This window comes from Lepus europaeus, chromosome 10 (assembly GCF_033115175.1).
Source record: "Lepus europaeus isolate LE1 chromosome 10, mLepTim1.pri, whole genome shotgun sequence".
NCBI classification, from domain to species: domain Eukaryota; kingdom Metazoa; phylum Chordata; class Mammalia; order Lagomorpha; family Leporidae; genus Lepus; species Lepus europaeus.
In genome coordinates, this window is record NC_084836.1 from 82,611,130 (window position 1) to 82,624,885 (window position 13,756).

At 43.9% G+C, this 13,756-nt stretch overlaps 1 protein-coding gene across 3 annotated transcripts in view; it reads left to right on the forward strand.

Moving 5' to 3' along the window:
* DZANK1 (double zinc ribbon and ankyrin repeat domains 1) overlaps window positions 1-5,630 on the forward strand; it is a 62,130-nt gene extending 56,500 nt beyond the window's left edge. For all 3 annotated transcript variants that reach the window (XM_062202261.1, XM_062202260.1, XM_062202263.1), the window contains exons 20-21: window positions 4,309-4,383; window positions 4,826-5,630. In XM_062202261.1, the coding sequence (XP_062058245.1) occupies window positions 4,309-4,383; window positions 4,826-4,991 (241 nt within the window). In that variant the 3' untranslated portion in view covers window positions 4,992-5,630. The remainder of the gene's footprint in view (window positions 1-4,308; window positions 4,384-4,825) is intronic.
* Window positions 5,631-13,756: the final 8,126 nt, after the last annotated feature.

Consider the following 13,756-nt stretch of genomic DNA (forward strand, 5'->3'; position numbering starts at 1 on the left):
ACACACTGAAGGCAGAGCCGGGGCAGTGTGTGGCAGCCACCTACAGCTCAGGGGGCTCTGCGGCAACACTCAGCCTGCACACACTGGACTCTACTCATGCTGAACTACTTTAGAGCCATGTTAACTACTTCAGTCTTTTTAATTTTTTTTAAAGATGTATTTATGTGATAGAGTTACAGAGAGAGGGGGAGAGAGAGAGAGAGGGAGAGAGAGAGAGAATCTTCCATCTGCTGGTTCACTCCCCGAATGGCTGCAATGACTGGGGCTGAGCCAATCAGGAGCCAGGAGCTTCTTCCAGGTCTCCCACACAGGTGCAGGGGCCCAAGCACTTAAGCCATCTTCTGCTGCTTTCCCAGGTCATAAGCAGAGCGCTGGATTGGAAGAGGGGCAGCTGGGACATGAACCCATGCCCATACAGGATGCCGGCGCTGCAGGCAAAGCCTTGGCCTACTACACCACAGCTCTGGCAACTATTTCAGTCTCAATAAAAGGAATAATGGCTCTGTCTTCCAAAGCTTGGCAACAACATTTTAAAAGTTGACTATAAGTTGCCTAAGTTAGTAGCTTTTATGAATGATGATACATTTTGTTAAATCACTGATTTAAACTTTTGTGTGGCCACAGATCCCTGGCCCTTGAGGTGTTAAGCCCTTTTCATCATGTCTGCTCTGTTGAGAACAATGCTGAGATAGTCCCTAGTGATTTCCCCTCGGAAGTATCTCCATGGAGTGAACACAGGGTCTTCAGATGCTAACAGCCCTGGGGAGAAGGCTGCTACATCTGAGTTCACCTCCTGACCTCAGGCTCTGATGTCCCCACCTGTGAACAGGATGACGAGGCATCACGTCACGGTGGGTGCTTCTGCTGCTTTCCCAGTCTTGGCGCAGCACTTCCTCGTGACACCTTCCAGCCTTATGAGGCTCTTGTTCTCTATTTGCTTTTCTTTTTTCTTTTTTCTTTTTTTTTTTTTGACAAGCAGAGTTAGACAGTGAGAGAGAGAGACAGAGAGAAAGGTCTTCCTTCTGTTGGTTCACCACCCAAATGGCCGCCACGGTCGGCCTGCGCCGATCTGAAGCCAGGAGCTAGGTGCTTCCTCCTGGTCTCCCATGCGGGTGCAGGGCCCCAAGCACTTGGGCCATCCTCCACTGCACTCCCGGGCCACAGCAGAGAGCTGGACTGGAAGAGGAGCAACCGTGACAAAATCCCGCACCCTAATTGGGACTAGAATCCGGGGTGCCGGCAACGCAGGTGCAAGATTAGCCAAGTGAGCCGTGGCGCCAGCTTCTTTTTTTTCTTTTTAAAGATTTATTTGGAAGGCAGAGTTACAGAGAGGCAGAGAGAGAGAGAGAGAGAGAGAGAGAGAGAGAGAGAGAGAAGCCTTCCATTCACTGGTTCACTCCCCAAATGGCTGCAATGGTCAGAGCTTGGCCAATCCGAAACCAGAAGCCAGATCTTCCGGGTCTCCCACATGGGTGCAGGGGCCTGAGCTCCTGGGCCATCCTCCACTGCTCTCCCAGACCATAGCAGAGAGCTGGATTGGAAGTAGAGCATCTGGGACTCGAACCAGTGCCCATATGGGATGCTGGCACTGCAGGCAGTGGCCTTACCCATCATTCCACCGTGCTGGCCCCTATTTTCTTTAAAGATTTATTTATTTGAAAGAGCTACAGGAAGAGAGGAAAAGACAGAGAGAAAGAGTCTTCTATCTGCTGGCTCACTCCCCAGATGACCCCAACAGTTGAGGCTGGGCCAGACCAAAGCCAGGAGCCAAGAGCTTCTTCGTGGTCTCCTATGTGGGTGCCAGGGACACATGCACTTGGGCCATCTTCGGCTGCTTTTCCCAGGCCATTAGCAGGGAGCTGGATGAGAAGTGGAGCAGCCAGGACTCAAACCAGCACCCATATGGGATGCCAGTGCCACAGGCGGAGGCTTAGCCCACTGCAGCACAGTGCAGGCCCTGACAATATCAATTCTTACTGAGACGAGGTCTGGTTCAGCAAGCCGTGCTGCTGTGTGTACCAAGCCTCCAAGGGACTTCTGTTCTCTATTTCAACCTTTTCTCTAGTGTTTCTCTCCACTGTATACCCCTGTTAATATTTCTATGTGTATTTTAAAAAGCTCCTACCCAGTAGGACAGCTATATCAATAGACACTACCTCTCTTTTAGCTTTGCTTTATAGTAGAATATTGGCTGTTAGTGTAAAGCTTTGATGGCTGCAATTTACTTTTTCAAGTTTTCTTGGGGTCTATATTCATCATGTTGTGTCAATTTCTTCATTTATGCACAGTTGTGTTACCATTATTAGTAATAAAAACAGTGCTACTTCATTGTGTGTTAAGGTATACTCTGTTTTTAGAATACAAAGCATTTAAGTATAATGCTTTGTGGTGGTGATCATTGCCACTCTGCTGTTCTGATCATTCTATTACTATATTTAGTTCCTTTTAGGATAATCGTCCTAACTATAAACCATATGCCTAAACTTCTCTGACTTTCATCTTTCCACAGTATTTCTTGGCTGCCTCATACACCAAAGATATTAGTGGTCCTGACCTTTCCCTGTCCCTCTCCTTCCCCCTTCACCTCACAACTTCTGTTAGTGTGTGCTTAGTTATCACAGGCTGACCACAGGTAATTCACTTGTGTTAACATAATGTAGACTTCCATTCTTTTTCTATAGGTTGATTCTAACAGTTGAAAAGCACCAAAGGGCAATTACATTATAATAGCTACATAAATATTTTTTATTGCAGAACCAAATGGTGTGCTGTGATTACATGTTCCTTTTTTGTGTGTTCAAGGTTGTTAGCCCCAGGCCACTCAAATGGAATTTTCTTGGTAGTAATGTCAAATAGATTCTTCTCCTATCCCATAAATTATTCAAAATAATGTCACATTTATTTTCTTTTATAAGGCCTAAGTAAATTGTTGTTTTTTGTCTTTGGGTTTCCTAGACTTGCTGATTCCCTTTGTTTTTCCTGTTTTGAAAAAGAATATGCCTTCACCATATCCATAAATCCATCTGGCTTCTTGTCTTCATTGCTGTTCTTTTTAGAGCTATTCTTCTTGGAGTACATATCTATTCACATTCAGTGATTATCAGATTTAATGATTATCATGAAATTTGTTTTCATTGGAATCTACCTGTAGTTCTTGTTCAATTTTTTCTCCCTTCTTGGCTTTGACTTTTGTCAGGCATTGAGTATCGCCTTGAGTAGCTTCTTCAGAAAGGGTATGTCACAATAAACTTTCTGATTCTTTGAATGCCTAAAAATGACTTTCTTTTGCCTTCAAATTTGATTAATAATTTTACTGGTACTAGTTTCTGTGTTTGAGATCATTTTTTCCCAAGTTTTAGAAAGCCTCACTCTTGATTTTGAGTGTTCAGCATAGCCCATTTAAATTCTACAGAACATTTGTGCATTTGTGACCTATTTGTTGGTTGTAATTTCTAGGGAACATTTACCCTTGATGCTATAGAATTTTTTTTTTTTGATGCTGTGGAATTTTGTTTAGATGAGCTGTTTTTCATTCTCCCAGTTGGCCCTTCCAGTATTAAAGTCATGTGTTGGGGGCGAATGTTTGGCATTGTCATTAGGCTGCCATCTGGGGCACCTACATCTCATATCTGAGTGCCTGAGTCCCAACTCTGCTCCAGATTCCAGCTTCCGACTGAGGCAAGTAGTTGGGTTCCTGCCACTTATTTGGGAGATACTTGGATTCTGGATTCCTGACTTCCACATTTTGGGAGTGAACCATTGGATAGGAGGTTTCTCTCTCTCTCTCTCTCTCTCTCTCTCTCTCTCTCTCTCTCTCTCTCTGCCTTTCAAATATATAAAAATAAATAATTTTTAAAAATTTTAAAGTTACATCTTTCTTCACCTCAGGAAAAATTTCTGTTGTCCCTTTGGTATACCAATTAGGTTTGTGACTCATTTTAAGTGTCTTGTGTTGTGTATCTTGGCTTGTCTGTTGGGTGCTGCATTCTTTGCTGTCCACTTATATCTGAAGTGAGGAGTGGACTGGGTGAGTGGAATCTCTGGACCCAGTGGGGAATGTCAGCTGAGGGGCTGCCCCACACCAGATCCCCGTGAGTTCCTCACACTAAAAACCGAGCGTGTTCGTAGACTTTTCACCTTCTATCTAGTACCACTGCTCACCCGCCTTCACGGTATTCCTCCAAAGGAATGGGCAGAGAGGGGAGACTTGAGGTTTTCCCAGGTTAGCTAAATAGATCAGTGAATAAAATCAAGGCCCTGTGATCACCTCTCTCACTTATCCAGGAATTTTTTTCCCTCCTCAAACAGGCTCCGAAATACAGCTCTCCATGAAGCAGCTTTGCTTGGCCTGGCAGGAAGGGAGAGCATCGCCACATTGCTGGGGTATGTTCCCTGGCCTCTGGTGGACCCTTCTGAGGGCCACAGCTACGTCCCACTGGCCTGTAATGATCCTGGAGGGGCCCCGGTTCCTGAGCTGCTGTTCCTGTGAATGAACACCACGTTCCCACCATGGTTCCTGGGGCACCTTTCCTGAAATGAAAATGTTGCCTCCATGAGACATGGTTGGATGTGTAGGACTCTGGTGCAGCAAAGGGTTCCAGTGGCCAGGACTGGCAGTTGAACATTTAGAAATGACAGAGTCCCTTAAAAGTCTCAGGATAGAGCCATGCCTGATAATTAAAGTCTCAGGAGGCTTCTTGGAGACAGGTTTGGGAGGTGGGACCAGGAGGGGGTCACGCTGGCCTCTGCAGCAGGAAGAGTCAGGCCCTGCAGGTCATGTGTCCAAGTCCCTCATCACACTTCCATTTCTCCATTTCCTTTGCAGATGCAACGCAAGCATCCAAAAGAAGAACACAAGAGGCCAGACTGCATATGACCTGGCTCTGGAAACTGGGGATGCCCTCGTCACCTCACTCTTTGCTGCTAAGTTTGGCCAAGGGCTCAAGGACCACATGACCGAACGCAGGAAACTCAGCCTGGATGACCATTAGACCCGAGGGCTCCATGGCCGCCTTTATTCATTTCTTTCTGAAGTGTCTCCCTGAGGTTAGGATTGAGGTTGCAAGGAGTTCAAGAGATTCATTTTTTTTTTAAATTATATGACAGCATAAGCCACTGGTGCCACATGGGCAGCTCCTAATATTCTGTGAATTGTGAAGAGCTTCGTGTATATTTGCTAATGCTTTATTGATGGATTTGGGGGAATTTGGTATTGTTTTTATTTTTCAATAGATAATAATCACATGATTCAAAGGTAAAATGCATCAAGTACTGTGCCGTGAAGTGTCCTTCCCATCTGTGTCCCATGGCCACCACTGCCTCCCAAGAGGTACCAGTGACAACAGTGTCAACTGTATCTTTCCAGGGATGGCACAGGAGCAGGTTCACATATCCATGTATGTTACCTGTGCATGTACACATACAGCGTATATAAAATACAAATGTGCAAAGCACATTCTTTCCCCTTCTGACAAATAGTACCATACCACGTACTTCTGTATCTCTTTTTGTTAGTGGCTCCAACTTAGCACAGAAAGAATGAGCTTATTTAAATTTTTTTGTATGTTGAACTCATCAATATTCCCATTATCCTGGCTTGATTTTGGTTGATAAATCAGCCTTGAATAAACTTGCAGGAATGTGTAATTTTGACTTATTCCTTCTTTCATAGTTACCTCAGTCTTGGGTGGTAATGGTGGTGGAGTCCATAATAGAGTATTGATTTAGAATAACTAATCCAGCACAGTAACTAGTAGACCTTGTTGAGGTGCTTACTACTTACCACTCAGTACCCGTGTTTATTTCCCCAGACTACATCCTGGCTGTAGGTTGGACAGGGGTGCGGAGTCCTTGGGACACAAGCCTCCCATGGGGCTAGACAGGCGTTGGCACTGGCTTCCTTCCAGGTCACCTCCTCAGCAGTGTGTGTGGGTGATGGTGTCCAGAGACACCAGAGAGCATGACCCACTGGCTTGCTGTCTGGTGATTTTCCCGTGATGGTTCAGCTTACCTGAACTACCTTGCCCACGATTCTCTTCCCTTACGGTTCCCTTCAGGGTTGGCCCAGAGTCACTGCATGAGGTTCAGGGAGAAGAGAAGCAGCGGCACCTTCCTCAGACAGTGGATGTGGGCACCAACTCCACTGCAGCTCACAGCCCACAGTCTGGATTGACAGTCTGGGAGATGGAGGTGTGGAGCACAAGGCTGTATTCCTCAGGGAGCAGGAATGCATGCGTTCCAGAAACAATGCCCTCGAGACTCTTGGGAGACATTTTCATGAAAACCAGGCACTCGTTTTGGCTAGCTGACCAGAGGGATGGCTAAATCTGCTCCTGAGGTAGATACTTCCACACTTAATGGGTTAATAAATATTCATTTAAAGGATTTCATGTGACTTAGTTGTGAGCCATAAATAAGGGCCCTGGTTGTCAGAACCAGTTGTCATACTTGTTTGTTTCCAAAGAGAATTTATTTTAGGAAACTTAAGGAAACAATTGACATGCTTTTGCTGCCATTTAGGGTTTACTGAATGTTTAATCTTTTCCCTTTTTTAAAACATTTATTTATTTATTTGAAAGACAGGGTTAGAGAGAGAGAGAGAGAGAAAATTTTCCATCCATGGTTCACTCCCCAAATGGCCACAGTGGCTAGGGCTGAGCTGATCCGAAGCCAGGAGCCAGGAGAGCCAGGAGCTTCTTTTGGGTCTCCCACATGGGTGCATGGGCCCAAGGGCTTGGGCCATCTTCTATGCTTTCCTAAGCCATTAGCAGGGAGCCAGATTCGAAGTGGGGCAGCCAGGACTTGAACTGGTTCCTATATGGGATGCTAGCACTGCAGGTGGCAGCTTTACCCGCTACAGCACAGCGCTGGCACCATATTTAATCTTTTCTATATTGATAGTTTTAATCCTCAGATATTTTTATAGCACCACAAAAGTAATACATGGCCGCAGATTTTGTTTTGCATTGCTGTTCTATTCGTCCACATTTATAGGATTTGGATAATTTTTTTTTTAATTTCAAGTAAAATTCACATATTACAAAAAAATCACCATTTGTGGGCTGGCATTATGGCTCAGCGGGTTAAAGCTGTGGCGTGCAGCACTGGCATCCCATGTAGGCACCAGCTGAAGCCCTGGCTGCTCCACTTCAGATACAGCTCCTGCTAATGTGCCTGGGAAGGCAAATGGATAGGCCCCTGCCACTCACTTGGGAGACCCAGAGGAAGCTCCTGGCTCCTGGCTCCAGCCTAGCCTAGTCCTGACTGTTGTGGTCATTTGGGGAGTGATCCAGTGGATGGAAGACCTCTCTCTCTCTGAAACTCTGCCTTTCAAATAAATAATCCTTTTTTTAAAAAAAAATTAACTTATTTTTAAAGTATACAGTTCAGTGGTTTTTTTAGCACATTTATAATGTTTTGCAACCATTATTACTTTGTAGTCCTAGAACATTTTTATCACCTCAAACCAATCCAGTACCCATTAAGCACTCACCTTCTTCTTCTTCTGTCCTCCTAGCCCCTGGCAACCACTAACATGTGTCTTCATGAAATATCAATGGAATGTGGTTTTCCTCTTCATTCCATAAATGTGTCATATCATACAGTGTTGGTTTTCTTAAGCTGAATTAGGGACATACCATGTACCACCATTTAATACACTGATGGATTTGGTTTGCTGGTATCTTGTTGAGGATTTTTCCATCTGTTTCCACAAGGGATGTTGGTCTATAGTTGTATATTGTCAGGCTTGGCTATCAAGGTGATTACTAGCCTCACAGAATGAATGAGAAAGTGTTCTTTTCTCATCCACATTTTAGAAGAGTTCAAAAAGTTTTATTTTTCTTTAACTGTTTGGTAGAGCTTGCCAGTGAAGCCATTTGGTCCAGTGTTCTTCTTTGTTGGGAACCTGTTGATTACTGGTGCAATCTCCTTACGGTTGTAAGGTCTAGTTCAGATTTTCTACTTTTTCATGTTCAATTTTGGTGTTTTTACATTTCCAGCAATTTGTCCATTTCATCTATGCTACCTAATGTGCTGACCTGCAGTTAATCATGGTATACTCTTTTAATCCTTTTAACTTCTATAATGTTGGTAGTAATGACCAGCCCCCTTTAGTTTCTGATTTCAGTCGTTTGTTTCCTCTCTTTATCCTGGCTACTGAGAAAGATTTGTCAATTTTATAGATCTTTTCAAAGAACCAACTTTGGTTTCATTACTTTGTTTGTATAATTTCCACTCTAATCTTTATTACTTTTTTCCTTCTTCCTTTATGTTGAGCTTGCTTTTCATTTTGTAGTTTCTCAAGGCCATAGGTTAGGTTCCTTTTTTGAGAATTTTCTTCTTTTTTAGTGTAGGAATTTATAGCTATGAACCTCTGGGCATTGCTTTTGTTGAATCCCATTAAGTTTTGGCATGTTGCATTTATCTCTAAGCATTTTTTTTTTATTTAGTGAAGAATCATTGATTTACTTTCAATTAAAATTATTATTTTTTAATTTTGGTGTGGAGGAGAGCTCCCCTCTGCTGACTGACTACCTAAAAGACCACAACAGCCAGAGCTGGGCCAGACAGAGGAGCTGAGACTCTCACATGGATGGCTGGAACCCAATTACTTGAGCCACTACTGCTGCCTCCCAGGATCTGCATTTGCAAGAAGCTGGAGTCAGGAGTTGGGGTTTGAACCCATGGACTCAGATGTGGCACATGGGCATCTTAACTGCTAGGCCAACACCTGCATTAAATTAGTTTTGATCTTTATACTTCTAAACTGGAATCAACCAGAAGGCAAGGATATAAGGGAAATACTTTTCCAATACTAATGTAAACTCAAATTTGGGGTTCTTTTTCGAGTTCCAAAAAGTTTGGTTCTTAAGTTTTTGCCAGATTATTCATTGCTTTGGTGGAGGGGTAAAATTTAAGACTTCCCTATTCTGACATTTTTGGGGGCATCACTCCTGGGGGCAGGGGCTCCGTTTTATCCTATTAATAGCAATCAGAAGCATGTCACTTCTCAAGTCACAAAAATGGGCATAGAACTGGAGACATTCTTCTCTAATTTTTTTTAAAATTAATTTATTTGAAAGTCAGAGTTACACAGAGAGAAGAGAGGAAGAGAGAGAGAGAGACAGAGAGAGAGACAGAGAGAGAGGGAGGGAGGGAAGTCTTCCATCCGCCGGTTCACTCCCCAACTGACTGCAAGGCCGGAGCTGCACCGATCTGAAGCCAGGAGCCTAGAGCTTCTTCCGGGTCTCCCACACAGGTGCAAGGCCCCAAGGAATTGGGCCATCTTCTACTGCTTTCCCAGGCTACAGCAGAGAGCTGGATCACAAGTGGAGCAGCCGGGTCTCGAACCAGCACCCCTATGGGATGTTGGCACTTCAGGCCAGGGTGTTAACCTACTGCACCACAGTGGCAGCCTCTCTTGTCTAATTTTTAATATAGAAGTTCTTTAGTGAACTAGGTGTTGAATACTATCGAAGAAACATTAATAATATGTGAAAAAATACTAGGCCCTAAAGTTAAAAAGAAATCTTAGCCTCAAATAAAAGACCAGATTTTACGTGTGAACGGCATATAAAGGACTCTCATTAGACTAGATGTTCAGCCTCACGTATATGCAGGATTATCATCTCCCTTAGTGAGGCCATTTTTTGGATCCTGAGAACAAATTATACTGGGATGTACGGTATGCGTTTGTTCTCACAGCGATAAATCATCGGTGAAATTGTATCCTCGTCTAAAGAGGAATTCACTGTGTCAGGACTTGAAAATGACACACACCTGTGATTTATGAGCACTTGGGTGAAAAACAAACCACATTTCCAGACCAGTTTTGGAATAATCTTGCATAAGATTTATATCCAAAATACCCAACTGAGTTTTAAAAATCCCGTTTCTTAGCTATTTGGTGGGAGAAAACTGCCTTTGAAATTGTGGAAGATAAAAACCTCACAATTTGAATGAATAGATTTTACAATTGCGTTTCTGTGTCACTTTGGGGAAAAATTATGGTGAATAATCACCCCTCCACACACGCACAATGATTTAGTGAATTTGGATAAAGTATTTTCTATGTCACTTTAAAAGAAAAGTAGTACCACATGACATTTCAAGACCCCAAATGATATTTCAGTCAAATTTGGGGGATTTTTCTGTGCCATTCTGGAACACAAAAATTTGCATGGGACTTATATCCAAAGAAACCTACATTGAAAGAAAAACTGTCATGGGGCTAATGTGCAAAAAACTGTACTTTGTAGTGGATTTGGATTTAAAATATAATATTTGGGGGCCATTTTGGAAGAAAATGTGGCACAAGATTGGCATCTAGGGGCTGGTGCTGTGGCTCACTTGGTTAATCCTCCGCCTGTGGCGCCAGTATCCCATATGGGTGCTGGGTTCTAGTCCCGGTTGCTCCTCTTCTAGTCCAGCTCTCTGCTGTGGCCCAGGGGGGCAGTGGAGGATGGCCCAAGTGCTTGGGCCCCTGCACCGGCATGGGAGACCAGGAGGAAGCACCTGGCTCCTGGCTTCAGATTGGCACAGCGCTGGCCATGGCGGCCATTTGGGGGGTGAACCAATGGAAGAAATTCCTTTCTCTCTCTCTAACTACCTGTCAAAAAAAAAAAAAAAAGATTGGCATCTAATAAATCTTACAGTGTTGCTAAGTTTTAAAAAACATTTTCCAACCATTTGCACAAAGAATAATCTGGCAAAAGACTTATCAAAAAAAAATCACAATTTATGGAAATTTGGGTAAGATATCACATTTTTAGGTTACTCTGGAAGAAAATTCTAGAATAGAAATTTTGTCCTAAAACTAGTTGAGCCAATTTAATTGGAAAATCACTTTTCCAGAGCAACTAGTAAGTTTAGGTGTAAAAATCAATGTTTTAAAGTAAACTTGGGGGGCTGGTGCTGTGGCACAGGTTAATCCTTCGCCTGCGGTGCCAGCATCCCATTTGGGCACTGGTTCAAGACCCAGCTGCTCCTTTTCCAGTCAAGCTCTCTGCTGTGGCCTGGGAAAGCAGTAGAAGATGGCTTAAGTCCTTGGGCCCCTGCACCTGCGTGGGAGACCCGAAGTTCCTGGCTCCTGGCTTTGGATTGGTGCAGCTCCGACCATTGCAGTCATCTGGGGAGTGAACAAACGGATGGAAGACCTGTCTCTCTGCCTCTGCCTCTCTCTCTTTCAAATAAATAACTAAATCTTAAAAAAAAAAAAAAAGTGGATGAAAATTTTGTATTTCCTGGGATGTTTGGGAGAAAATTTGACGGTGGGGCTGTAGTAAAAAGTCCACTGATTACCAGACTGCTGTAGCTTTAATAGTTTTGAAATTGAGAAGTCTAAGTCCCCCATGTTTGTCCTCCTAGAAATGTTCTATTATTAATCTAAAACTCAAGCATATTGGACACTGTTCTAAAACTGTTCATCCGGCCCCTCCTCCAACTTTGGAGATTCTGTTACGTAAGTACATAATGATGGTTCTTATTCTGTTTTTTTTTGTTTGTTTGTTTGTTTCTTATTCTGTTATGACAGCATTTTGTTTTATTTCTCTACTGAACATTTTTTTTTGTTAAAATTTGAAATTACTACTGCGCTGAACTTATACAAATCATTTTATATGTGAGCATGCACTGCTATTGGACAAATTCCATTTAGTGAGATTGTTGGCTCCATGGGAGTGAATTCTTAATTTTGGTAGGCATCACCCCCATCTGAAGACTTGTGTCAGTTTATGTTTCCCAGGACTAGTGCCTAATTGTGCCTGTTTCCATGGTCTACAAGCGTTTTCAAATTTTATACTTTCTGCTAATCTGACAGCTGCCAATGTTATCTGTGTGGTTGTCATTTTTACCTCTACTGATGTTAAAGATATTCAAATGAAGAAATGCTGTCATGACTGTTTGAAAATTCTAAGTATTTTCTGTATTTTTAACTTTCTATCCAGAAATATAATGCATTATCTGAAAGATAGTGTCCCCCCAGTCTCTTCTCCCAGACTGTCTTCTGCTTTGGCCGAAAATGTGGGTTGCCTTCCAGAATTTATTTTCGTGTAAACAAATTTGACTCTCTTTCAGGGTGACGTTGAGATTTTGAGCCATGGTTAGAACAGTCAGTTCCACGATGTAAAGGTGCTGCAGTAATCTATTGCTGTGCAACAGTCCTAAAATTCAAGACTTAAAAGACAATTTTATTATCATCATCCCTCATAGTCCTATTGGTCCACCACGCAAAGCTGAATGGTTCACTTGAGGCCCCTCACATAGTTGAAGATGTTGGCTGAAGTTTCAGTCTTTGAAGGCAGGACAGGACATCCACAATGGCTCTCTCACACCACTGGAGCTAATGTTCACTGTGGGCTAGCTCAGCTGCGGCTCATGACCACAGCGTCTCCATCAATTCCATAGCAGAGCAGCAAGGTTTGAAGCGTAGAAGCAAGTCTCCTATCACTTCCATTATAACTCTCTGGAATTCTAAAATCCAGCAATTCAGTTGAGAACATGCTACCAGCCCAGCACTGCCCCAGCGGGAGTGATTCTCCAGTTTTTGTGTCTGCACTCTGAACTATTTTTCTTTTTTCATGAGAAATAGCCTATGTTTGCCTGCCTTCCCACCCATGAAAAGTAGGGGCTTCTCTTTTTAGACCAAGCTGTTGCTTCTATTACAAATGCTATGGGTTTCCAACACTCCTTATTGAAGTTCATTCCCTAAGACAAATCACATTCACAAAAGATCTTCAAGATGAATGCTTCCCTGGTATGGTTGTCAAGATGCTATGGAAAATATTCTGAAAATTCACAGAAACCATTTTAAATAGTCTAGAAGCTTCATACTTAAATCTTACAGAAGTCTTAAAAATAAGTCTTTTTTTTTTTTTTTTTTTTTTTGACAGGCAGAGTGGACAGTGAGAGAGAGAGACAGAGAGAAAGGTCTTCCTTTGCCATTGGTTCACCCTCCAATGGCCGCCGCGGCCGTTGCGCTGCGGCAGGCGCACCACACTGATCCGATGGCAGGAGCCAGGTGCTTCTCCTGGTCTCCCATGGGGTGCAGGGCCCAAGCACTTGGGCCATCCTCCACTGCACTCCTGGGCCATAGCAGAGAGCTGGCCTGGAAGAGGGGCAACCGGGACAGAATCTGGTGCCCCGACCGGGACTAGAACCCGGTGTGCCGGTGCTGCAAGGTGGAGGATTAGCCTGTTGAGCCGCGGTGCCGGCTAAAAATAAGTCTTATAGTTACACCTTAAAGGTCACTTATTCTGAGCAAAACCACTCTGGATGGGAACACAATGGAGAATTAAGGTTAGGAATCTTTAAATATGGTTAAACAATTTAGCCTGATGGGAGAACTAAGGTTTGTGGGTAGGGGACCTTCGATCAGTTAATGAATGGCTGGTGTGAGGTGGGTCCTGAGGTGAACGCACGACTTACAGTCCAAATCTCTTGATACAGTAGGGCTGATCTGGGAGCAGGGCTTCAGGGATCTTCATTATCAGAGGACTGAGGAAGACACATGGTTAAAGATTGTTACAGTAGGCCGGCGCCGTGGCTCAACAGGCTAATCCTCCGCCTGGCGGCGCCGGCACACCGGGTTCTAGTCCCGGTTGGGGAGCCGGATTCTGTCCTGGTTGCCCCTCTTCCAGGCCAGCTCTCTGCTATGGCCCGGGAAGGCAGTGGAAGATGGCCAAGTGCTTGGGCCCTGCACCCCATGGGAGACCAGAAGCACCTGGCTCCTGCCTTCAGATCAGCATGGTGCGCTGGC